We start from the raw sequence: 27882 nt of genomic DNA on the forward strand, positions 1-27882 counted from the left end.
TTAGTGTTAGGGGAAGGGGTAGAGAGTAGACTTGTAGAAGATAATTATCACTAACTGCCGAGTATTTCTGATCAAATAGTAAAGAAAGAAAGTCATAGCAGTATTCACTTTGTAGGCTTAAGTTGCATGAAAGCCTAGAAAGATCACAGATAATTTTTTGTCTTTTAATAATTATTTAGTAATACGTTCTTTTACTAATTAGCATAAGAATGAAGATTATTGTGAACTCATCCCCAAAGCCAAGCAATGGAGATACTTATTTTGAGGCATTTCTGAGCATCTCCTTACCCTCCACGTTGGACACTGGCAGTGCTAGCAAGGAGAGCCTCTGGATCCCAAGTTTAGCTCATTAAATTGATATCTAATGCACTAAACTAAATACACAGCAAAGGCATCTTTAGAGTCTCACCCAGAGGAGAGCTAAAGAGGATTTGCTGATAACCTAATCAGTTTTGTCCACATACCTAAAGAAATTTCAGTGAAGTCTATGAAAGATGAGCATATTCAGCAGAAACATATCAGTCTATTAACTGGTGTTCAATTTTCTTGAAAGGAGAATGGATGGAGTAACTTCCTCCCTAACACCCAGTGACAAGTTGTTCACAAAGTATTGTGGGTTGTGGATAAAGTTATTGCCATTCCCCCTCTGAAACTCTGCCCCAACAAGCATAACCCAATGATGTACAGCAGTTTCAGTCACAGTAAAGCAGGATGGAAAGGAAAAGATGTGCTCATGTGACAGATTTTACTTGCAGACAGGTGCCAGCTATTTATTTTAGGGGAAAGTTCATAACTTCCAAGCCTCAATTTACTTGTTTCTAACCTGGGATATTATTAATAACTATCTAGTAGGGCATGAATGTAAAAACTAAAAATATTCAAAATGAATTTTCTGTGATCCAATCTGCTGTGCTCAGTCATGTACGACTCTTTGTGGCCCCACAGGCTATAGCCTGCCAGTCTTCTCTGCACATGGAACTTTCCAGGCAAGAATACTGAAGTAGGGTGCCATTTCTTACTTTAGGGGCTCTTCTTGAGCTTTAGAGCTTTCATCTCTTATGTCTCCTGCATTGGCAGGTGGATTCTTAACCACTAATGCCACCTGAGAATTTTCTATGTCAGTAAATAAACACAATGAAACTCCTCATATTACTCATTCTTCAACTAACGATATCTGAATGTCCCACATCCTATAGTTTGCTGGTCTTCCTGGAAAGAAGTGGGTCTATTAAGATGAAGAAGACCCTCTCCTGGCTGTGATATAAAGAAGACAGAACAATTCTATTTCCAAATTTCCATTTAACCCATATTTCTAACTCTGTTGGTGGTAATGGAAAATCTCATTTAGTGAATTACTCGGTAGTGAAAATATGTTTAGTCTGTATTCTACGAAGTTTGGAATTTTTCTTCTGCTTTTGGATTTTACTCATCTCCATGAATTTACCATGACTGAGTATTTCCTGTACTTACCTCCTTTAAACAGTTACCCAGCATACTCATTAAAGAGCACAGTTTTTTTATGTTCCTTCTCTAGAGAGACACTGACATATATTAGTATGTTAGCTTTGCATATCTCTGTCATAGCCAGCAAATCTTTGGAAGCACTGAGTTAAGGGGAAAGGGGGAATAGTAATAGCTTTGATTTGCCCATAAGAAAAAATCTGTAACATAGGTTACACAAGGGTAAGATAACACTGTGTTCATGACTGTAGTTCTGGAAACTAAGAGAACACCTACCTGATGTAGGTACTCCAGGCCAATTGAGTTATTGGGAAAAGAGCTTTTCATCTCACCTATCAGAGCCTGACACAAATACACATTTTTCTCATTTGGCTTGCTCATCCCCAAGCCTGAGTTACTCTTCCTCCTGTGATCTTCACAATGTGCAGTATCCTATCCAATCCTCAAAGCAGCCCATTAGGTACATAAACATTAGCCCCAATTTACCTATATGGAATATTAAGCTGGAGGAATATAAGTCAGCTGCTCAAATGATGTACCTAGTAATTATCATAGTCACAATTAAAATCCAGTTATATTTACTGCCTTTTAAACTTATTTTCAGATTACAACATATGTATCAGTTTTAGAAAACTTGAAGAAAAAAAATTATAAATAAAAGGAAAAAAGTCACTCAAAACTCTACAACCCAGTCATCCTTCTGTTAATTTGGTGTATTTTCCAAGTGTTTTTTCCTTAGCCATTTATATAAAAATTTTACATATTATATAAAATTTATGTTCTTTCCAAGTTGCCACACAACCTTCAAAGTGGAAAGAGTTTAATACTATGCATGATCAAGGTCTTTTTATTTTTTAATTTTTTTTAAAGAAATGAATCAAGAAAGAGAAAAAAATGAAGAGAGAGAGGAAGAATCTAAGAATTCAAGTTAATGGGCTGAGGATGGTGTTGGGTCAGTGAAGGAGGAAGTTTCTCTCTTCCCAGCTAATGTGGACACTCCAGCAGTGTTCCCTGTAGGGACAGTTCTCTAACGTGTGTTCTTCTTCTAATTTGTGGCTTTACAATTCAATTTTTTAGGCGAGTGGAGTGGTTCAGTACCATGGACAGTTACAGAGTAGGGCCTTTGGAGATGCATGGTGTGCTGTGGTTCCTCACAAGTGATGCTCTTTGCTGATATTCTGATTCATATTACCTCTGTGGCAACTGACTTGAAAAGACCATTTCAATGCTGCAGTCAAACTAAGCCTTCCCCTTTGACTGTTCTCTTAGGTTACAACAATGATTTTTCTAGAGCTACTAATGGGAAAGAAATTTCTTCTCTCAATCCATAAGGAAGTTAATAGAGATTCTTCTTTCCACTCTTTGCACATCTCATTCAGATCACCTGTGGCAGTTTGCCCTGTGTAGAATTACAACAGCACAAACTCATACATGCAGGTGGGAGAATCAAAGAGCAGAGGCATTACACGACTGGGGAATTGTAGTAAGAACTAAACAAAACATCAATTGCACACACAAGCCATTCATCCTTACAAGAGTCCAGTGCTTTTGAACTGAGGCAGATTGTGCAATAAAGCAGTCATAGGAAAGTGAGAACCTTGAAATAGCATAAACATGTGTGGAGCACACTGTCCTTGGGGGAGCCAAGCATAGGTTCAAAGGCAAAGCATTTTACTGCATAACCAACTCACTGAGATATCTTGGATATCACTGAATACTCTGCACCTACTCCAGGGAGTCTAGTGAATGTTTACTTTAGCTTTTTCAAATTCAAGCATTTTGATCATCAGTGATATCCAGTTGGTTGCCCTGGGTCTCAGAGATCATGTAGTTGCATAGCCGTCGACCCAAGATTAGTTCAGTTCAGTTCAGCCGCTCAGTCGTGTCTGACTCTTGCGACCCCATGAACTGCAGCACGCCAGGCCTCCCTGTCCATCACCAACTCCCAGAGTCTACCCAAACCCATGTTCATTGAGTCGGTGATGCCATCCAACCATCTCATCCTCTGTCATCCCCTTCTCCTCCGGCCCCCAATCCTATCCAGCATTAGGGTCTTTTCCAATGAGTCAACCCTTCGCATGAGGTGGCCAAAGTATTGGAGCTTCAGCTTCAACATCAGACCCTCCAATGAACAGCCAGGATTGATCTCCTTTAGGATGGATTGATTGGATCTCCTTGCAGTCCAAGGGACTCTCAAGAGTCTTCTCCAACACCACAGTTCAAAAGCATCAATTCTGCAGCGCTCAGCTTTCTTCACCGTCCAACTCTCACATCCATATATGACCACTGGAAAAACCATAGCCTTGACTAGATGGACTTTGGTTGGCAAAGTAATGTCTCTGCTTTTAAATATGCTATCTAGGTTGGCCATAACCTTCCTTCCAAGGAGTAAGCGTCTTTTAATTTCATGGCTGCAGTCACCATCAGCAGTGATTCTGGAGCCCAAAAAAATCAAGTCTAACACTGTTTCCACTGTTTCCCCATCTATTTCCCATGGAGTGATGGGACCAGATGCCATGATCTTAGTTTTCTGAACGTTGAGCTTTAAGCCAACTTTTTCACTCTCCTCCTTCACCTTCATCAAGAGGCTCTTTAGTTCTTCTTCACTCTCTGCCATAAGGGTGGTGTCATCCGCATATCTGAGGTTATTGATATTTCTCCCGGCAATCTTGATTCCAGCTTGTGTTTCTTCCAGCCCAGCGTTTCTCATGATCTACTCTGCATATAAGTTAAACAAGCAGGGTGACAATATACAGCCTTGACGTACTCCTTTTCCTATTTGGAACCAGTCTGTTGTTTCATGTCCAGTTCTAACTGTTGCTTCCTGACCTGCATACAGGTTTCTCAAGAGACAGGTCAGATGGTCTGGTATTCCCATCTCTTTCAGAATTTTCCACAGTTTATTGTGATCCACACAGTCAAAGGCTTTGGCATAGTCAATAAAGCAGAAATAGATGTTTTTCTGGAACTCTCTTGCTTTTTCGATGATCCAGCGGATATTGGTAATTTGATCTCTGGTTCCTCTGCCTTTTCTAAAACCAGCTTGAACATCTGGAAGTTCACGGTTCACGTATTGCTGAAGCCTGGCTTGGAGAATTTTGAGCATTACTTTACTAGCATGTGAGATGAGTGCAATTGTGCAGTAGTTTGAGCATTCTTTGGCATTGCCTTTCTTTGGGATTGGAACGAAAACTGACCTTTTCCAGTCCTGTGGCCACTGCTGAGTTTTCCAAATTTGCTGGCATATCGAGTGCAGCAGTTTCACAGCATCACCTTTGAGGATTTGAAATAGCTCAACTGGAATTCCATCACCTCCACTAGCTTTGTTCGTAGTGATGCTTTCTAAGGCCCACTTGACTTCACATTCCAGGATGTCTGGCTCTAGGTGAGTGATCACACCATCGTGATTATCTGGGTCATGAAGATCTTTTTTGTACAGTTCTTCTGTGTATTCTTGCCAGAATGCTCTCCAATTCAAACACAAGGTCCTGACATTAATCATTAAACTGTTATAGACTTTCATGAAACTAGTAGGTGTTGAATATTAAAAAGTTGCTATTCGTGTGTTAAAACTTTGAGAATGGAGAGACCAGGGTGGGATAGAGAAGTCCAGAAAGTCTTCTTGGATCCAACTTCAATTAGCTGGAGATTTTATTATGAAAAGGAAAGAAAGACAGGAATTTCAGACAAAGTGTCAGTGTGGTAAATGGCACCACATTTTATATAAATTGTGTCATTCATGTACAAGAATTCATTGAGCAAGTACATTAAGCTAAGCACTGAGGCTTGCACTGGGGGTTAAAAATTTGAATTCACCAGTTCTGATTTTCAAGGAGGTCCCAGCCTGGTAAAACGATTATTGTGATTGACTTTCTAACTTTGTAATATTAACCAAAAATAGATAGCTATGTATCATCAAAACCATATTTTTTAAGATAATGAAGTCACCAAAGATAGAATCAACTTAGGAGTCAGATTGAGCAATGACCCCTAAATCTAGAGAACATTTTATTGAATAAAATTTAGAATTTTTTTTTTTTTAAGAACTAAGGACATGAATTACTTTTCCTTAGTGATACATAAGGATTTGCTCTGATTTGAGGGTCAAGTCCACTGTAATCACATTGCTTCCTATTAGTTTTTATTTTCTTGAGAAGACTTCATTTGAGTACTTGAGAACATTCATCAGCGCTGAATTTTGCTAAATAGGGGTCTATATAATCCTGGATAAACTAGAGAGGTGAAATTTGCCTTCACCATCTACATCATGTCCTTCCCATTTTGGGTTGCTGCATTTTCCTTTTCCACAACTCTCTGCTTCCTGATCCATCAAATCCTTTTCCTGGTATTCTTACTAAGCTATATAAACTCACATGTGTTTATGGTAAGAGGCAGATGGCCAGAACATAAGGAATGAAGGTATCAATTTTTCCAATAGGAGTAAGTAGTAAGAGTATTTAGCTTTGGAGTCATAGCTCAGGGTGTAACCTTAATTCTTTGTGACCTTGGGTGTATCCTGTAGCTTCATTGAGGTGAAGCTTTTTGTAAGGCTGTGTTCAGGAATAACAAAAACAACCTGTGTAAAATGCTTACCTCACTTTAACAGAAAAGAAGCTTAAAAATACAAGTGAATACCAACATTGATAGCATGAACAACTAAATGTGAGAAAGTTAATCCTGAAGATCAGGTGGATGCAGGCATTGGGGTCCTCCATGCAAATGGCCCTGTATCTCATCAACAACAAATCTTTCCAAGAGTGACTTTTTGTTGAAATACAGTCTTAAAAAAGAAGTTTATGTTCCCATTTACTCAAGCTATATGAAGTCTACAGATTGTGAAAGGTAAAGTGCCATCCATACTTAAACTGTTAAGACCAAGCAAGGTGATTTAATCAAAGGAGATTTTGAAGTGAAACACAACAATATACATGCTAAGGATCCAGAAAAAGGCTAGTTCCAAGGGTGAAGAATTTGATATGCTTATCCATAGTATGTTGAGGTGGGGTGGGGGGGAGGATGAGAAGAGCAAGTTAGAAATATTTTGCAGATATTTCAAACTTCCTGTAAAATTTTTCGTATGCTTTAGGGTTTTGAGTAATATTTACATAATTTCATTTTAACTATCTCAAACTACATGAAAACAGGTTTTAATTTAATAAGTAATACATTGTTTTCTCTAATGTGTTTCTAGCCTAAAAGACACCTTCCGTGGATTTTTATTGTCTTTGTGTCCTCCACAATTACCCATTGGTGTTTTTATTTTGCCTTAATAAATTGGAAACTAGTTAAAACTAGTAGTTGAACCGTAATTGCCACGGAGATATGACTTGAAGTATATATTACAGAATGAAGAGTTTGATAATCTTTTGAGAATAAAGTTTTTTCGTAATTTCTAATAATGAACATTTCTAGGTAAAATGGAAACTTTTCTAGGGCTAATCTTTTTTCTTCATAGTAACACCTCATATAGATATATTTTGAAACATCCTACTTGATGAATAGCAGAATTTCCTGTTTATCAAACTGTTACAGTGGACTGATTTCCACTCGGTTTTTTTCAATACATGTGTTCTTGCCTGGGAAATCCTAGGGACAGAGGAACTCGGTGCACCTACAGCTCATGGGGTTGCCAAACAGTTGGGTGTGACAATGATTAAAAACAAAACAAAGATTTCTGCATGTTAACATAAATTGATTCATGGAGAGGGTAAAATATGTTCATGTCTGCCATTTTTTAAATTAAAAATATACTTGTAATGCAGGAGATATTCAATAATTCACACATCAGTCATATAGTTAGCCATGCAGGTTGAGGATTATGCTTTTAATGAAGTTTAGTTTTGTTTCTTAATATCAAAAATATTTATACTCTAAAATGTATAAAGAAAAGAAAAATAATAAAAACTAAAATTATAGTCAGTTTGACCTCTTCATAATTAAATTCATCTTTTGAAGCCGGAAAAATAGTGTAGAAAATATCAAAGTATTTAATTTTAATCCTTGTTTTTATTTTCTATATTAAATCAAAATATCACTAAAACCCACCCAAACAACACATAATAACAAATAAGTAGGAGGAAAAGATATGATTACTTTACTTTTCCTTTTTGTGACTTTCATTGGTTTTACAGTTTCAAATGTTTAATGTTTTTGATGTATTGGTAAATTCTTAAATGCCTTTTTAATTTTTTAAGGAAAAGGCAAGGTCATATCAAATTTAAAGTGAAGGCTTTAATATTAAATTTATTTGAGTATATTAACTTAGAACTAATAGTTTATAAGACACAGTAAGTCTCCTTCAACCAGTCATTAGTCCTTGGGCATGTTTTATTTTATAAATAAAAGTTGACTCTGTGTGTGTGTGTGTGTGTGTGTGTGTGTGTGTGTGTAGAAGAGGGAGGGGAAGAGAGGCAGACACAAGTATTTTTTGTTTTGACTGGTAGCGCTTTTCATCTGCTTGCTAGAGCAAACTTCCTAAAAGTCATTTCTCAATGAGTCTTTTATGATGTCCACTCCAGTATCCAAATGACATTCTAGGCTACCACATGTCAACAGCCTCTCACCACCTGGAAATCCGTCCTTCTTGTGCTCTCTTTACCTATGCCCCTCATCCCCCATCCACATGACTGCCAGTTTTCCTGCCAGCCTTGCCTTCTAATCAAATTCCCATACAGCTGACAAAATAACCTTCTTGAAATGTTAGTCTGAGCCAGTAATCCCTGACTTATTAATTCGCCAGTGGCTCCCATTTCTTAAAGGTAAAACACAAGCTGTAGATCAGCTCATACTAGCAACTGATCCTAGGTGGTATCAGCCAACCCCACATGGTCATAGCATTCTGCTGCATGGAATTCCTCTATGGGGTTCTCCTGAACCCCTAGCCTTGGCAGGTGCTTTTCCTTGTTAGGTAACAATGCTCCTTGTTTTGGCCAAATTTCAGGCCTGGCCGCTCTCTATAATGTGACATCCATAGCTTCCTACCCTGCATTTTCTTGGTTCCTTGCCTTAACTGCTGTTAATACAAGCAGCATGCTTCTTATCAATTCACTTATTGCATCTCCACGTTATAATCTTCAGAGAGGGAAGTGTGCCTTTTGACTCTTTATCTCCTGTGTACAGCATTTGTCACTGTAAGCAAGACAGATAGCTATCAATACCATTTTATGGGTGGATGGATGGAAAAAGAAAAGGAAAGAAGAAAGGAAGAGAGGGAGGAAGAAAGGAAGGGATGGAGGGAGGAGGAAGAAAAAGTAAAAGATCTAATAATGTATCTATATAACTTGACACATTGTAAGAACTCAAAAGATGTGGAGCAAATCAATATGTCATTGAACAAATCAATTAAAGTCAGCTATGAACTCATCAGCCCTTATTTTTCAATTACAATCAGTTGGATACCATCACCCCACCCCCATAGGAAGCAACAAAGTGTTATTTCGTGCAGGAAGCAGTGACTTGGGACCATAATGGAGGTGGGTGTGAGCAACCCACAGGGGAAATGGCAGCTTCTGCCCCCTGAATGCCACGCTGTGGAGCAGGCTGCTGCAGCTGTTCTATAAAACACATTTTAGGAGAGACAAGACATTTAGCTTCCAGTTACTAAGGGTACCGAATACATAAAATACTGAAAAATTGGAAGGTTTACATGTGTGTAAAATTAGTTGCAATGAACTGTTCACTTTGCTAAGTCTGAGCCATTCTGTAGGAAAGAAAAAAAGTAAAGCTCTAATCTTTTTGACGGAAGGATACAGGCAGGAACACCATAAAACTGGAGGAGAGATGGAGAGAAGGGGAGCCAGAGGCACTTGATTGAAAAATGTACCTCTCACATCCTCCCAAGAGGTGTGTTCCAAACTCAGCTTAGGCTGAATCAACACATGTCCTGTGCCACGATCAGAGTCAAAAATCTGACTGGATCTGAATTTGAACCCTGACTACATCTTTGCCTAGGAATGCTTAACCTCACCAGACCTCAGCTTCATAATTTGCTAAATGCAGATAATCATTTTGCCTTAGAGCATCGAACTTGGATGGAGATTATACAATCTGTACTTAAATGCCCTCGATAGAGTAGGTATTTGAAAATTGCAGCTAATGATCATTTCCTCTCTGTTGCCTTTGCCTATATATTTACCTAACTCGGTGGGCCCACTGTCTTCCCTCTACTTATTCAGCGTTCACTCTTCTGCTAAAGTACAACTCAAGATTCACTTTCTCCTTTCAAGAACCCGTCAAGTGCAAAGAATATGCATTCTTTCTAAATGTGATGAGTTCTATTTTCAATATTATTCATACAGCTATCCAGATCTGATTTCTCTTATTATGTAATTGCACCAGACCTAGAAACATGTTCTTTCATGTCTAAAAGGGAGTGTAGATGTCAGTTGATGGAGAACTTGGTCCTGGAATCTGTAGGAAAAGGTTGGTATTCCATCCCAAGCCCAGGACAGTTCTGGGTCTGTGGAGAGAGAATCATCCTTTACTTTGGATAGAGAGAGTTGGCCTTGCCTGCAGAATATTCTGTTTATAGCACTGTAGGCTGCCCTGGGGTACAGATGCCATCCTTTCTTCCTGTTCCCTTCACAGATGACAGCAAACCTCGTCTCAGCAGCAGCCCACCCTCGGCCACCCTGGGGAGCCTACTGGATGACCAGCACTGGCACTCCGTTCTCCTGGAGCGAGTTGGCAAACATGTGAATTTCACCGTGGACAGGCACACACAGCACTTCCGCACCAAGGGCGAGGCAGATGCCCTGGACATTGACTATGAGGTGAGTTTCCTGTCCCTACAAACCCTTGAGCTCCTGGCTCAGGATTAGTAAGAAAATCAGTAAGCGAATGAGCAAGTGAGAAGATGTTGGACCTTGACAATCTTACCTTTGAGCATCTCCTCACCTCCATCTAAGTCCAGATTGCTGACTATGAAGGAGCCCATGGAGAGAGTCTGAGCTGTGAGCCTGGAGAAAATGCCTTGGCAAATATGATGGTGACTCAGAAACTTACAAGGCATCATGCAGTCATTATGAAAAATTCAGTTATATAAACTTATAATCCATCAAACTATTTTTAAAAAGTACTAAATTCATTTATTCCTAATTACTTTTATGTATCTATTTCTCTCCATCTATCTATATGTATTTGAGGTTATTTACTTCTGTTATATCTATGTGGTAGAGATACAGTCTGTTTGACTGCAACAGTGCCTCTCTCCTCAACTCCAAGTTGAGTGACATCCGTTTGATAGTTTGAAATTCATCATGGTGGGAATATTTATACCATAGATATTGGCAAGTCCTATAAATCAGGGGTTGATGTATTTCTTTGTTGATTCTAGACCAGAGATTGGAAAAACTACATCCTGCAGGGCAAGTTTGGCTTGAAGCCTGTTGCCTTCAGCCTGTCAAGTGTTGTTTAAAAAATTAAGGGAAAAAAAAGAATATGTGACAGAGACTATATGTGATTATGGATAAAAGAGTTCAGTGAAAAATCAACAAAAGCAGTCTATAAAAATCAGTTGGTTTATGGAATTTATATTATTTATTGTATATTTTATTATTATTTGTAAATTGTATGCACATCACTTACATCAGTAAAATAACATAATATCTGAATGCATTCATGCACCCCCACACACATGCATGTACAGAGATGTGTATGTGTGTGTGTATGTGTTACACCCTGAACAGGCAGATTTTGAACACTTATCAACACGTCACTTGAGGCAGGAGATTAGTGAGAGCTAAAACATAAGACTTAGGGAAGACCCACCTGATGATGGGTCACATGACCTACGTTTTGGCGGGGAAAGGAAGAGAATGACTTTTTGCAGAGCAGTGACATGGCCGGACTTATGTTTTAGAGGAGTCATTGTGAATGTTTGCTTCAGGGGCCAGTCCAATTAGTATCCCCTAGAATTTGTTAGAAATGAAAATACCCAAGTCTCATCCAAATCTACAGAATCAGAAACTCAGGAAAGAGGGCCTCAATCATTCATTTTTTAAAAATCCTCTAGGAGACTCTGATGCACCCTAATGTTTGAGAACAACTATTTTAGAGCCTGGAGGACTATAGTCCATGGGGTCGTCAAGAATAGGACAGGACTAAAGCAACTTAGCACAGAGTAAGACTTGTTTTGTTCTTCAGGATTGCCTTGGCTATTCTTGTTCTCGGAGAAGGCAATGGCACCCCACTCCGGTACTCTTGCCTGGAAAATCCCACGGATGGAGGAGCCTGCAGTCCATGGAGTAGCTAAGAGTCGGACGTGACTGAGCGACTTCACTTTCACTTTTCACTTTCATGCATTGGAGAAGGAAATGGCAACCCACTCCAGTGTTCTTGCCTGGAGAAGCGCAGGGACGGGGGAGCATCGTGGGCTGCCATCTGTGGGGTCGCACAGAGTCGGACACGACTGAAGCGACTTAGCAGCAGCAGCAGCATTTTAGAGCCATTACTCTGAAGGTAGCTCTGAAGTTACTCCATAGCCTAGATCTGTCTGTAGGTGGATGGTTGTTGGACAGATGGTTGGAAACCCTGTTAGGAGACAATGTCAATCAACAGTGGATATACACTAGAACAGTGGAGGTGGAGTTAAATGACTGAAAACTTAGTATCTGACTTTTTTTTCCCATCACTATTATGAACTATAAGAAAGATCTCCTCTTTTGATCTTAACCTTTGTTTAGCATACTGTTGAAAAGTTATGCTATTCATTAACTTTAAAAGAGAATTTGTCACTCTTTGATGCAGGATGCAGTATATCAGGTGGGTAGTTTTTGTTTTTGTTTTTTAAGTTGCTGATAACTAGAAATCTATGACTATCAATTGCTCTCCTTTGACAACATCATTTAAGTGATTGAAAACACAAAAAATACACATAATGCTGAAATTATCTTAAAGAGATCTTTTTTGAACTTAGGGACAACAAAAAAACACAAAATCAAGTTTCGGTAATTCCCCAAATGCTGGACTTCTAGTGGCCTGAGAGGTGATTCTAAAATTCACCCAGTTGCCTGATTTAACATATATTTTCAGGTTAATCTCTACTTATCTGCGGTCTCCAGTGTAGAGAATCTGTATGAAATCACAGCATAGTAGCATTAAAGTGAATGTCAGCATTTATAGGAAAAATCCAACGAGGTTGCTTAATTTATGAAGTTGAAGCAGATTTCTTCTAGAAATTCTTGAATTTTTTGGTACCTTGTACAAAGTATTTCCTAGGAAAAAAACACCTTGAAATAATTCTATGAGGCAACCTCTGCCTCAGATAAGCCAAACTCCTTCCAGAGGATGCAGCCAGTTTGCTCATATGAATATAAAAGAAGACAGACTGGCCAGACGATGACATTAGACTGGCTGCACTGGCTCAGGAGAGTTAGGTATTGGGGAAGTCTCTCAAACAACTGGAGCTGTCCAGCCTTGAAGATTCACCTTCAAGGATGTGTGGAGAGAAAGGAGCCTGTGTCATAATCACCACTTCACCACTAAGTAGTTGGAAAAAACCTGGAAAGTGAAAACTCTTAACTTCAGTTTCCCAGAAGCAATATGAACATCATTATTGCTAAATAGAATATCTGAATCTAAGGTCTATGTTTTAAATTGAAGTAATAGATGATTAACAACTTTGTGTTACTTTCTGGTGTACAGCAGTGTGATTCAGTTATAACATATTCATTTTCATATCTTTTTCCATTATGGTTTATTACAGGATATTGAATATAGTTCCAAGTGCTATACAGTAGGTCTTTGTTATTTGTTTTATATTTAATGGTGTGTATATTAATCCCAAATTCCTAATTTATCCCTTTTCATCATTTCCCTATTGGTAACCATAAGTTTGTTTTCTAGGTCTGTGAGTCTGTTTCTGTTTTGTAAATAAGTTCTTTTGCATCATAGTTTAGATTCCACGTGTAAGTGATATCATAAGGTATTTGTCTTTGTCTTTCTAACATACCTAAGTTAGTATGATAATCCCTAGGTTCATCCATGTTGCTGCAAATGGTATTATTTCATTCTTTTTTATGGCTGAGTAATATTCATTGCATATATGTATCACAAGATGAACATTTAGGTTGCTTTCATGTCTTGGCTATTGTGAACAGTGCAGCAGTGAACATTGGGGTGAATGTATGTTTTTGAACTATGGTTTTCTCCAGATATATTCCTAGGAAACTAAGATCATGGCATCTGGTCCCATCACTTCATGGCAAATAGATGGGGAAAAAATGGAAACAGTGACAGACTTTATTTTGGGGGGGCTCCAAAATCACTGCAGATGCTGACTGAAGTCATGAAATTAAACTATGCTTGCTCCTTGGAAGAAAACTTATGACCAACCTAGATAGCATATTAAAAAGCAGAGACATCACTTTGCCAACAAAGGTCCATCTAGCCAAAGCTATGGTTTTTCCAGTAGTCATGTATGGATGTCAAAAGCTAAGTGCCAAAGAATTGATGCTTTTGAACTGTGGTGTTGGAGAAGACTATTGAGACTCCCTTGGACTGCAAGGAGAACAAACCAGTCCATCCTAAGGAAATCAGTCCTGAATATGCATTGGAAGGACTGATGCTGAAGCTGAAACTCCAATATTTTGGCCACCTGATGGCCAAATTGACTCACTGGAAAAGACCCTGATGTTGGGAAAGATTGAAGGCAGGAGGAGAAGGAGACAACAGAGGATGGGGTGATTGGATGGCATCACTGATGGGATGTGAGTTCGAATAAACTCCTGGAGTTGGCGATGGACAGGGAAGCCTGGCATGCTGCAGTCCATGGGGTTGCAAAGAGTCGGACACAACTGAATGACTGAACTGAACTGATTGCTAGGAGTGGGATTGAGAGATCATATGGTAGCTCTATTTTCAACTTTTTAAGGAATCTTCATACTGTTTTCCATAGTGACTACACCAATTTATGTTCCCACGACAGCACAGAAGTGTTTTCTTTTCTTCACATCCTCTCCAATATTTGTCATTTGTAGACTTTTTAATGACAGAGAATCTAAGGTGTATTTTATAACAATGTTGTCTAGTAATCAGAACCTATGTTATTTATATAACAGGATATCTGCTGTGAGGTCATATGTACACGTTTGAGTCTTGCTAACACTGGTAGAAGAATGATTGAACTCAGGTCCCTGAGTTCTAGGGACCCACTGTCAGAGTAAGCCCTACTCCTCCAGAGCTGTGCCCTATCAAATTCTACATCAGGGACAATTACATTCTACAAATCTAGGTTCCTCTTCAAATTTTAGCATGATGGGTCAACATTTGGGAAGAAAATATGATAGATTTCATTCCTCCATCTTAGATTATGTCAAGGATATAATCAAGTGACACATTGCCTTTCTGTGAAGCATCTAGTAGGGAATTTGCCTCTGTCACATGTATGCAGTTGTCAGATTCTCCTCTCACCTGGAAGGCACACATAGACAGGGGCTCATAGAACCCTCTGCCAAAAAAATAAGCAGAAAGGTTATAGATCCTTTACTTCTCACTGGAATGTCATCACAGCTCACACCACCCAGCCCATGTGATTTTTTTCCCAAATGCTTCTGAGACAAACTATAGCAATTAATTTTACTTTCAGCCTAGAGCACAAGGGTTTAAGAAAAGAGATTTTTTTTTAGGATCTTAGTGAGATTCCATTTCTCTGAGAGTCTATAACCTAAGAAGTCTTTTCTTATCAAAAGTGCTTAGTGGTCCTTTTCTACATAGCCACTTTAACAGTACCAAAACTATTAAAAACATATTTTTACATGTACTATGTACTATCACAACATAAATGATGAAAAAATAATTTTAAAAATGAAAAGAATGTATTTTAATGAGAATTCTTAGTTAAAACTTCATTAAATCATCTAAGCACATAAAAATACATTATCTACACATGTCTTCAAAAATAAGTTTTATTGAAGTTTGAAAGAAAATATGAGATAGTACTTTTATAGTCAAAGATTGTGGGAGGTCTTTCCAAGTATGACATAAATTTTAAAAACATGGAAATAAAATATATGAAAAATTTTACACTTAAAACAATTTTTTAAAAGCCACATGAACTTCCACAAAAAATATGATATAATAATATCATCCTCTCAAAAATTTGGAAAAGTATTTCAAAATTTAATTAGGGAGTAAAAAGCCACCACAAATAATTTTTAAAATAGTGACTCAATGGAGAAATAGATAAAGAATATGTATATGTAACAAATATAGACTGCTTTCAAATATATAAAATGATGCTCAGTCTTACTCATAAAAAGAAGGAATGCAAATTCATGCTACAATGATATTTTAAACTTAGACTTCAGGGAACACAAACATTAAGTGTTGTCACAGAAATGAAGGAACCAGAAAGATTTAATCCATTGTCAACGGGAATATAATTAATACAATATAAAAGAAAAGGCTTATTGTCAAAATTTAACTGAGTGCCCTTCAATTCAGCAATTCTGTTTCTAGGAATCTATCCTACAATTTTAAGCAAATATGTGCAATGTGTCAGGAATAACAAAAAATTGAAAATTCCCCAAAAGTTCATCAGAAGAGGGTTAATTAAAAATTCTGGTAAGCTCTGTAGAGAAACAGCTCTGCCAGGGTGCCCCAGTGGTCTCACACTGTCCACTTGGACCAAACAGCCAAAGCCATGCAGCACAGCTTCTGTGAATCTTGGCAGGACACGTTGGATCTTCCTGAGACACAAGAGGATGGCTGCCTGCAATTACTGGCATCAAGGCCATTGCCCACTTGTCTCTTGGCCTCATAGATGCAATTTCTTCTCACTCTCTAGGTTCTAAGGATGCTTGAGGCTTTCTGCTGTGCCCTTTTAGAATAGATTTGCATCACATAGAATTGCTTAGCTTGATGTTGAATCTGGCCTCTGTATATTCACACCAAATTAAATCTTGGAGACAAAAGAGGCTTGCTCCTTGTAAAGCTATGACAAAGCAGAGACATCACTTTGTTGACAAAGGTCCATATAGTCAAAGCTGTGGTTTTTCCAGTAGTCATATAAGGATATGAGAGTTAGACCATGAGGATGGCTAACCACTGAAGAATCAATACTTTCAAATTGTGGTGCTGGCAAAGACTCTTGAGAGTCTCTTGGACTGCAAGAACATCAAACCTGTCAATCCTAAAGGAAATCAACCCTGAATATTCGTTGGAAAGATTATGTGAAGCTGAATCTCCAATACTTTCACCACCTAATATGAAGAGCCGACTCATTGGAAAAGACTCCGATGCTGGGAAAGATTAAAGGCAAAGGAGAAGGAGGTAGCATCACCAAGTCATGGACAAGAGTTTGAGCAAGCTCCGGGAGATGATGAAGGACAGGGAAGCCTGGCCTGCTGCAGTCCATGGGTTCTCAAAGAGTCGGACATGACTGAGCTACTGAACAACAACAACCAACTCAGTGGACATGAATTTGAGCAAACTCTGGGAGATAGTGGAGGACAGAGGAACCTGGCATGCTACAGTCCATGAGGTTGCAAAGGGTTGGACATGACTTAGTGACTGAACAACCAACTTGAGGAGGAACTTCAAGGCTGCACTATTGTTTCTTGACTGCTCCTCCCTTATCTCTGCATCCTCTCCCTTCCCTGATTAGCCTATTTCCTATAACCAAGAAACTGGAAAACAAACAAAAAAAAATTCTGTTCTCAGAAGCCCCACAGTACCCTGCTAGCTTTTAAACTGAAGGCTATAGTTAGATCTATAGAAATGAAGACTGCCACAGCTCACACTGTGGTCATCTGACCTCACATTTAGTGTCATCTGTTTTGGTCTATGGAACTGGGAACTTCACTGTTTGGCTCCTCTTCCCTTTACTCTCTGTGTAAGTCACATATCATCCAAATCTCACAGTGGCACCTTTTATCTATATGTGGATCCACCAGGCCTTGGCCTTGGGCTCACCTTGTTTTGTGTGTGTGCTTGACAAACCCGTACAGAAGTATTATGCTTCGATTAAAAAGAATAAGGCATCTATGTTCTGATGTGGAACCATCTTCACTATAGATTGTTCAATGAAAAGGAAAATCAGTGTGCAGTGCAGTGTAAACAGTATCTGTGCTTAAAAAAATAGAAAAGAGTATATAGACTTGAAAGTGCATAGATCGACAGAAATCTGTAAGGGTAGGGATAAGCAGATCAGAAGAACGTGGGATCATCGAAGAAAAAAGCTTTGTTCTTTGCTGTGTACTCTTCTTCAACTTTTTGTATTTTGTACCACTTGCAAAAACATATTTAAGAAGAAACTGAGGCAATAGAATGAATGCATGACTTAAAAGGTATTCCTTATGTTTACTTCTAAAATTGCATCCTCTAATTTATTCTTATTCACAGCTTTTCTTCAAAAACACTTATCTCTTATGTTATCAAGTTTATTTTTTAAACAATTTTGATTTACAATGTTGTATTACTATCAAGTGTACAGCAAGTGATTCAGCTATACATATATGTATATATTTTTGAAGCTGAAAAAAATTATTTCATTTATTATTTTTTCATCACATTGTATATTTATTTTTTTACTGAAATATAGGTGATGATCAGTGTTGTGATAATTACTGCTTACAGCAAAGTGACTCAGTTATACATAATATATGTGTACATATGTATTCTTTTTCAGATTTTTTCCCTTATAGGTTCTTACAAAATATTTAGTTACATGTACTATATGGTAGGTCTTTGTTGGTTTTATATTATAAATAAATTTGACTTATTTTTAATTCTCTAACTCTTCATACCCAAACTGGCCATAGTACTTAAGCTCATCATAAGACTCAAGACTCTCTTTTTCACTTTGTTTCTGTAAATTTGTATCTGCTACATAACACACAATAAATATTTGTTAAGTAAATTTAAAAAGTTTATTTCTGTGAATTATAAAGATATCAATTAACACCTTAATTTTCTTCCCATGAGAAGTTCCTAATGGTTCCCATACTCAGAGACCACCCCTTGCTGCCCTTACTTTAGAGTGACACCAAAGGACCTTTCCTAGAGCTCAGACTTGATTAAAGGACTGGCCAGATTTAAAACAACTATTTATTTGGCGATCAGTAACTATAGAGAACAGACTTGTGGATGCTGGGAGGAAGGAGGGAATAGGGTAGAGAAGGATTAAGAGGTTGGGATTAGCAGATGCAAACTATTATACATAGAATGGATAAACAACAAGGTCCTACTATACAGGGAGTTATATTTAATATCCTATGATAAACCAGAATGGAAAATAATATGAAAAAGTATGCATGTAGAAATACAGATATCTGAATCACTTGCTGTATGGCAGAAATTAACATAACATAAATCAATTATTCCCTAATTAAAAAAGTAATAAACCAGATAAAAGCAAAAGAAACCAGCAAAACAGAATAACTAGAGATCACCAGGAAAAGTGTTTGGTAGACCATATCATGTGGAAGTATAATTGTTATTAGTTCCTTTTTTTGGGAAACGAAGTTGAAAAGCTAAAGCAGAAAGCTTGCATGCAGAAAAATAAATGGAAGAAAATAAAATAAAGAAAAGAAGTAGATTCAAGGTGGAAATAAGGGGAAAACAAGAGAAGAAAACAACCAAGCTCCTATTTTGTGTCGCATTTTGTGATTTTGTTCAGTCCCTCAAATAGCCTTGTGAGGGAGATTATTATGTTCTATATCACAGACATAAAAGACAAGAGTGACTAATGACCCTCCTGTTCCTATTTCTCAATAGCCATCCAGTAACAGAAACAGTAAAGACCTTGATGCTGGGAAAGATTGAGGGCAGGAGGAGAAGGGAGTGACCGAGGATGAGATGGTTGGATGGCATCATTGACTCAATGGACATGAGTTTGAGCAAACTCCAGGAGATAGTGAAGGACAGGGAAGCCTGGCATGCTGCAGTCCATGGGCCTGCAAAGAATAGGACATGGCTTAGCAACTGAACAACAACAAGCAGAAACAGGGTTTGAGTCTAGGTCTGCAGAGATCACCAGAAGTCATCATGGTGACCAGCCTTTCTCTCTGAAGGAGGGGCAATCCCTCAAGATCCAAGCGTAGACTTTGGTCCTTATCTTGGCCTCTGTACATAAACAAGACTTAAAAACACATTCCTTGGTGTCATTTTTCTTTCCAGTTCTAATTTAAGATTTTATGATTTGTGAACTTGATAATTGCATATTTTCCCAAGTTTTGTAACAGTGAGATGTGTATATTGAAAAGTAAACTAACTGTGTTGAACATGATGAAGGGAATATTTCAATACCAGTATTATACCCTAAATAGTATTGTTTTTATTAACAGGAGCTAAAAGAACAAGCGATAAATTCCTTATCATGTTATTTTAGCTGCTATTAGGGTTGTGGTGGTAGGTTTCAATGATATAATAAGACAATTTGAGGCTGGGTGAACTTAGGCTAAATGATTGTCACCCTCAATAAAATATTATAAAGTCAGTCAAGCCCCACTTGAATACTTTAGGGCCTGAGGCAAGAATCCTAATGTGGGCCCATATACCATAATTCTAAATGCTTCAGGAGTTATAATAAGCTGTTGAATAAAATCTGTTCTACTTCTTTCTTTGACAAATAAACCACATCCCACATACGTGGGATGTCCAAAGCGGAAATAGTTGCCCCTTGGTCACTCCTGGGAACCATGTGTGGGTCTATGGTTCACCCTTAGGAAGATGGACAGGGAGGAGAACAGTTCAGGCCCTCCAAGCAGCTTCAGAACTGTTTAGGAGGAAAACTCTGGGTAGCTGGGTAAGAAAATAATGGTTTAGGACTGTGGTGACAGCTTCCAATAGTAATTTCCCTTTGATTTGCAAATACTGCTCCCATGAAACAAGATATGACGATGGTCAGAGGGTGTCCTCTAGGGTGTCAGTTCCACAGCAAATGCCCCTCTTGCCTGAGTGTATGGGGGGGATAAAATGAAGGTGAAGTTAGAATTTCCAATGAGTCCTTGTTTGAATGCTGAGACATACATGATTTAACTCAGTATCCAAATGTACATGTGTTCAATCGCTCAGTCATGTCTGACTCCTTGTGACCCCATGAATTGTAGCATGACAGGTTCCTCTGTCCATGGAATTTTGCAGGCAAGAATACTGAGGTGGGTTGCCATTTCTTACTCCAGGGCATCTTCTTGACCCAGGGACCAAACCTGAGTCTCTTGTTTCTCCTGCATTGGCAGGTGGATAATTTATAATATCCAAATAACCTAAGGTGAAAATTTTGTAAACCCATTCAGACAAAAATAAATAAATATGTGTTGAGCAAATCAGGCTGTGTCAGACTCTATCTATAAAAATACACATTTACAGAAGGGAAGGCTAGACTAGCAGTGGACTAGATTTGGGCCGACAGCAGCACTCACAGTAAGAAAGATTGTCTGAATCTAGCCTCTGGTGTAAAACCTGCTAGGAGTTGGAGAGCATAGGGTGGCTCTGGCAGGGAAAATAGGAGGGGCTGATTATCTTTTCAGAAGATATTGGAGATTTCTGCTGCTATACTTGTCTATCTCTTCTTTTCTTCCCCGTGGAAGGGAATGCAGAAGGCTCACCAAGTACGTGCCAGTCTGCCTAGAATAGGGGCACACTGTGTCAATGAGCCTGGGACTTTTAGTTTTAAAAATGAGATGCTTTCAGGCCAACCAAGACCAGTTGTTCACCCTGTCCTGGTGGTGATTCATGGCGTGGTTTCCTCAATGGACCAGAAATAGAAATAGCTGCTGGGGAGGCCATGTATATAATGGTGAAGAGATAGGACTCCGGATTGAAGGACTGGAGGGGTTGGCTGTAAGACCTCGGTCAAGCTGCTAAACCTCTGTATGCCATCATTTTCTTTAGCTTTCAAGTGGAGCAAATAGCAATATCTAACCTAACAGTTGGAGAAAAAAATAGTGAAAGCAAACTCTAAGCATCAGTTCAGTTCAGTTGCTCAGTCGTGTCTGACTCTTTGCGACCCCATGGACTGCAGCATGCCAGGCTTCCCCGTGCATCACCAACTCCCGAAGCTTACTCACACTCATGTCCATAGAGTTGGTGATGCCATCTCATCCTCTGTCGTCCCCTTCTCCTCCTGCCTTCAATCTTTCCCAGCATCAGGGTCTTTTTCAATTAGTTAGTTCTTTGCATCAGGTGGCCAAGGTATTGGAGTTTCAGCTTCAACATCAGTCCTTCCAATGAATATTCAGGACTGATTTTCTTTAGGATGGACTGGTTGGATCTCCTTGCAGTCCAACTCTAAGCCTAGGGTCCAATATATGAAACTAGTCGGTAAATGAGACTATTTTTTTTAATTAAAATATAGTTGATTTAGAATGTTGTGTTAATTACTGCTCTACAGCAAAGTGATTCAGTTATACACACACATATATATGTGTATTCTTTTTTAATATTCTTTTCCATTATGGTTTATCATAGGATACCAAATGTAGTTCATTGTGCTATAGAATAGGACCTTGTTTTTTACCCACTCTCTATGTAATAGTTTGTGTCTGCTAACCTCAACCTCCCACTCCAACCCTCCCCCAGAACCTCCCCCTTGGCAGCCACAAGTCTGTTCTCTATGTCTGTGGAGTCTGTTTCTGTTTCATAGATGGTTCATTTGTGTCATATTTTAGATTCTACCTATATGTGATATCATATAGTATTTGTCTTTTTCCTTCTGACTTGATAATCTTTAGTTGCATCAGTGTGGCTGCAAATGGCAATACCTCATTCTTTTTTATGGCTTAGTAGTATTCTGCTGGATATATATACATATATACCACATCTTTATTCATCTGTTGATAAAGTTGCTTCCATGTCTTGGCTACTGTGAATAGTGCCGCTATGAAAATTAGGGTGCACGTTCATTTTGAATTATAGTTTTCTCTGGATATATGCCCCAGAGTAGGATAACTTGGTCATGTGGAAACTCTGTTTTTAGTGTTTTAAGGAGTCTCCATACTATCCTCCTTAATGGCTGCAGGGTTCCCTTTTCTCCACGTCCTCTCTAGCATTTAGTACTTGTAGACATTTTGATGTTAGCCATCCTGACTGATGTGAAGGGATGCCTCATTGTAGTTTTGATTTGCATTTCTCTAATAATTAGTGATATAGAGCATATTTCCATGTGCCTATTGAAATATCACTATTTTATTACTTAAAAAAATGTTTTCCAAGAGAAATGCTGAAGACATATTCAGCTAAAGTGTTAGGGGGAAACAGCTGAATTTGAGTCAGGAGCCAGCATGAAGGTGGGTAACTGTGAATCTGGAACACAGGCAGGAAGTGTAGCCATGAATGAGGTGCTTTATGTAAACAAGGAGGGCTTTCAGGATCAATGTTTCCTTCTATTCAACACAGGGCTGCCTCTGGGTCAGATATGACTTGGTTTTTTTCCTTATCAAAACAAAAATGGACAATTGTACCTTGCTGAAATAATTTGTGAAACAATAGGTTATATAGAGAAGCAATAAAGAACTGAAAATGTTACCAATCACCTTGTCTCAAAGTAGGGACAAAAATAAGAGACCAATTGCACTACAGCCCTTCAAAAGTAAATAAAGATCAGAAGTTCCAAAGACGCTCCCACCTGAGCCATTGATCAAATCAGACAGTAGAGCAGAAGCCACAGAATGGTCACATTGAGAAAGATTTGGACCATCCTCATCTCATTTGGCCCATTTGACATTTTTCTTTTTTAACTATTTGAATTCAGGCCAATGTTTAAAAATCAAGATATACCACAAGAAAATTGGGTTCTCTAGTCTCTTTTGAAATGGCAGAAATTCATGCACCTTTGACAACCTTCCTCCAGAAGGGCCATGATCTCTATGTTTAACAAACACTAAGCCAGTGCAAGTTTTAAAGCATGAAAAAAAAAAAAAGACAGCTGTTTGGTTCCTTTTTCACAGACATTCCATTACAAAATAGGCTATCAGAACAAAAGTGAGACAAATATTCACTAATGAGAAACTTCAAATGTATCAGAAATCCAAGTCTGACAGAAAAAGGAATCTTTAGAACAAGAAGACTCTCAAATTCAACCAGAGCCAGAGTAAAAAAAAAAACAGTAAAGAGGAAGGAACTCACTGCTAGAGAAGTAACATCAAAGATGGAAAAAGAGACAAGCAAATGCCAGACAAAAGAAGAGGAATAAGATCAAAGGAAGACAGAGTGGCAGTTTCTGGGGCCTCATACATTTAACATCAAAGCAAGCTTTCTCCTGGGATTCAGCCAATTGGAGCCCACCTGTGACACCAGAAAACTCATCAGGTTTCCAGATGGACCAAGACACTCAGACTGTAAGTGAAACTTCACAATCTAACACCTGGTTTGGTTGACCACTAAGAACAATAAAAGGCTCAACATGCAATTTTCCAAGCACAAACAAATAAGAAAAGTAAGAAATGAAAGCAGTCATATTGACAAAAAGGACAATAAGGTAAAACAATTTTAGAAGTAAATTGCTAGTGTTCTCTTTTCTATGAAAACAAATATTTGTTAAATCTCTTATGTTTGAATCATACCGCTTGCATTAAATATTCAAAAACAGACAAGATGCGGTCCATGTCCTTGAGAAACTTTTTGTTTTAGGGAGATATACCAAAATACTCAACAAATATTTATTTGGCATCTATTATGTATCAGGCTTCATTTTAAGTGCTTGGAATATATTAATGAAAAGAACAAATATCTACCCTTGTGATGCTTGAGTTTTAGCAGGAGAGACAATCTATAAGCATAAACCCATAACAAGTTAGTGAATTACACAGTAAGAAAGAAGATAACAAAGGCTATGGAAAGAATAACAAAAATAGATGTTGGTAATGGTGTTGGGAGTTCAAAGATTAGGAAAACAGTTTGCAATGTTAAACATATTAATTGTGGCTCAGCTGGTAAAAAATCCACCTGCAATGTGGAAGACCTGGGTTTGATCCCTGGGTTGGGAAGATCCCCTGGAGAAGGGAAAGGCTACCCACTCCAGTATTCTGGCCTGGAGGATTCCATGGACTGTATAATCCATGGGGTCGCAAGGAGTTGGACACGACTGAGAGACTTTCACTTTCACTTTCAGGGATTGTTGAGATAATGTCATTTAAGCCAGAACTTAACAATAACAACAAAAAAGTCAATTTGTCATATTGCTATCTGGAAAGAACTAGCGCAGGGCATCTGGTTCCCTTATAGTATCACAACTATTCTGTGTTATAGGAGCCCATGATCTAGAGTAAGCTGTATTTGCAGCTCTCTGACATATATACTGAAAGCCTTCCTTCTTTATACAGATGATGTGTCCTGAAATATTCAATACCATCAATATCTTCCCCTCTGACCCCCATGAAGAAATATGCTGAAGTCTGAATGGAAAGGCAAAATCACATCAAGGGCACCCTAGACAATCAAATCAGTGAATGAAGAGGTTTGTAGCATACAACCAGGGTTGGCTTAAAAACAAAGATTAATTCAAGGAGACTCAAGTTTGAAGGAAGTGTGTGTGTGCTCAGTTGTGTCCAACTCTCAGTCCTGTCAGCTCCTCTGACCATGGGGTTTTTACATGGGCAATTAAAAACAAAATGGTGATATATTTGTGAGACAGTAAAAAGAATAGACAACACAGCCACTGAAATAACTGAGAAAAGCTCCATCATTTTAGGAAATCAAAGAAATAAACAAAAGTAAACAATACTTTTAAGAATGCCAACTGAATTAGAAAAATGCTGAATTCAGACAGTGAGCCTGAAATGTGCCTCCTACCCAAAGAAAAGGTGACACACATTTCACATTCAACTGTGCAGTGACTAGTTTTCCTAAATTAAAAAAAAAAAAAAAATTGAAAATATAGATACTGATCAGATAGTTCTAGCAAGTTCTCTTTCTTTCTTTTGTTCCCCCTTTCAAATAAATATGAAGCTATAAATGATCAAAGGGCCTTTTCAAAGGCAGACACAACACATCTAGTTCCAGTGTTCTGAAAATCGAAAAACCAGAAGGAAACTTCTACAGGATTTGGGAGAGAATTTACTTAGTTTAATTGCTCTTGATGTGAAATATCCATATAAAATATTTCAAGCTTCAGACTGCAAAATATTAGCAAAGTTAGTATCCATATAGCTTTTATTCAGAATTTTTTTAAAATAAAACTGCAAAATACCATTTTGGAAGAACCTCTTAATTGAAAAGTTGCTGCTGGGAAGAACAATTCTGCAAACAGCAAAGGTTATATGCCAAGAATCCTTCAGAAGACCTCAGGGTAGGAAATCTTGTTTTTTTTCTTTTTTTAAAGTATAGTTGTTTATAGTGTGTTAATTTCAGATGTACAGAAAAATTATATATGTGTGTGGGGGAGGGTGTATTCTTTTCCAGATTACTTTACATTGTTGGTTATTACATATTGAATACAGTCCCTCATGCTGTATAGTAAGTGCTTGACCCTTGACAGGAAATCTTTTAATTCTCACATTAATCCAATCAAGCTATGTTGTTTATATGAGATCAGTATTATCATTATCCTTATTTTATGTAAAAGGAAAATGAATCTCATAACAGTTAGGTATTTTGTCGTTGGTCCTATAGAAAGTACTAGAAAGATCTGGGTTTAAATCCAGCAAGAGAAGCTCCAGAGACAGTGATTTTAACCACTTCCCTGTGAAAGCTGAAGATGGATGCTGATACAAATTTATGCAATTTTGTAACAAGTTGCCACAAAATAGAATTTCCTTTAAAAAGTGTTCCAAAGTGGAAAAATAAATGGGCAGATTAATTAATCATAATAATAATAGCTTGTGTGTGTGCTAAGTCACTTCAGTGGTGTCTGTCTCTTACAACCCTGTGGACTGTAGCCCGCCAGGCTCTTCTATTCATGGGATTTTCCAGGCAAGAATACTGGAGTAGGTTGCCATGCCCTCCTCCAGGGGAGGTTCTTGACCCAGGGATAGAATCCGCATCTCATGTCTCCTGCACCGGCAGGCAGATTTTTTACCACTAACACCATTTGGGAGGTCCTCAGTTTTTTTTGTTGTTTTGTTTTGTTTTTTAATAGCTTTGCCAATAGCTTTTCCTGGTGCTTGTACCTTGAAATTCAGTAAACTCTACTTGTGCTTGAGTTATTGATGAAATAGTTTTAATACAGATAACAGAGTATCATCCTGTAATTTCATTTCATCACACTCCTCCAGGGGATCTCCTCCAAGGGGTCTTCCCGACCCAGGATTGAACCACTGTCTCTTCCCTCTTCCTATGTTGACAGGCAGGTCCTTTATCACTGGTTCACCTGGGAAGAACATGATAATAGCTTTGGTAATCAAAATGCAAAGCAAGTAGGGATTGAAGAAAAAAAAAAAATCTGGGCTTCCTAGACAATAATCCAAAACTATAGTCTAAAAAGCTAGATAATCATAGGGATTATTTTCTGTCAATTTTTAAAAAAGTCTAAATGTTACACAGTCTACATAGCAAAAATCATAAAAGAGGAAATAATCAAAAATTAATAAGCACAATAGAATAAAGCAAAATTGATCATCCTTATGGTTGTAGTAATACAGTTAAAATTTTTCTAAATTTCCTCAGGTGGTTAATAGTCTCATATTTGCTTAATAAACAAACACCAGGAATGTGTGGTTTGCAATTAACACTCTTATGGCAGAAAACACCAAAATGATTATTTTTTTAAAGTTGGAATTGGGGACAAAGACACATCAATTGAATTTATGCAAACTTAAAGCAGAGATAGAAAAATTAGTACTGTTAAAAATAAAAAATAAGGTTAAAACTATAAAAGCTGTTGTAAAAATTACTTGGGGGCTTCCTTGATGGCTCAGTGGTAAAGAATCCACTTGCCAATACAGGATTAATCCTGGGTCAGGAAGATACCCTGGAGAAGAAAATGGCAATCCACTCCGTAGTATTATTGCCTGGAGAACCCCATGGGCAGAGGAGCCTTGTGGGCTACTGTCCATGGGATCACGAAAAGTCAGATACGACTTAGCAACTAAACAACTACAACAAATACTAATTTTTGAGGTCCTTAATTTAAAACACCCATGTCAATGTATGGCAAAACCAATACAATATTGTAAAGAAAAAAATAGATAAATAAATAAACTTAAATTAAAAAAAAATAAAATGCTTATATGGAACAGTTATATATGTATATTAGTCAATCAAATGCAAAAAAAAAATGCTTATTTCTAGCAATTAGATGTTGACTGACACTGTCCTGATGTGAGTTGCATGTTTTCTAGGATTCAGGGATCAGGATTCAGGCTAAAGGAAGTGGTCATTGCTTTTCCAGTTGGGTTTGTTAGATGGATAAACTAATGGGCAGAGTTCAAGGAGAAAAGCTAGTGTTGAGAATTTGAGTGAAACTAAGATGCCAGCTGAGCTAAGCAGGAGAACAGTTAAAAATGACCAATATTCAATTTTTGCAAATAATTGCTATGATCATTT

The 27882-nt window shown here is 38.0% G+C and overlaps 1 protein-coding gene across 3 annotated transcripts in view; it reads left to right on the plus strand.

Annotated features, from left to right (window-relative positions):
- CNTNAP5 (contactin associated protein family member 5) overlaps nucleotides 1–27882 on the plus strand; it is a 982292-nt gene that overhangs the window by 474040 nt on the left and 480370 nt on the right. For all 3 annotated transcript variants that reach the window (XM_081576090.1, XM_081576091.1, XM_081576092.1), the window contains one exon: nucleotides 10048–10232. In XM_081576090.1, the coding sequence (XP_081432216.1) occupies nucleotides 10048–10232 (185 nt within the window). The remainder of the gene's footprint in view (nucleotides 1–10047; nucleotides 10233–27882) is intronic.

This window comes from Giraffa tippelskirchi, chromosome 3, assembly GCF_054371585.1.
Source record: "Giraffa tippelskirchi isolate mGirTip1 chromosome 3, T2T-mGirTip1v1.2.pri, whole genome shotgun sequence".
NCBI classification, from domain to species: Eukaryota; Metazoa; Chordata; class Mammalia; order Artiodactyla; family Giraffidae; genus Giraffa; species Giraffa tippelskirchi.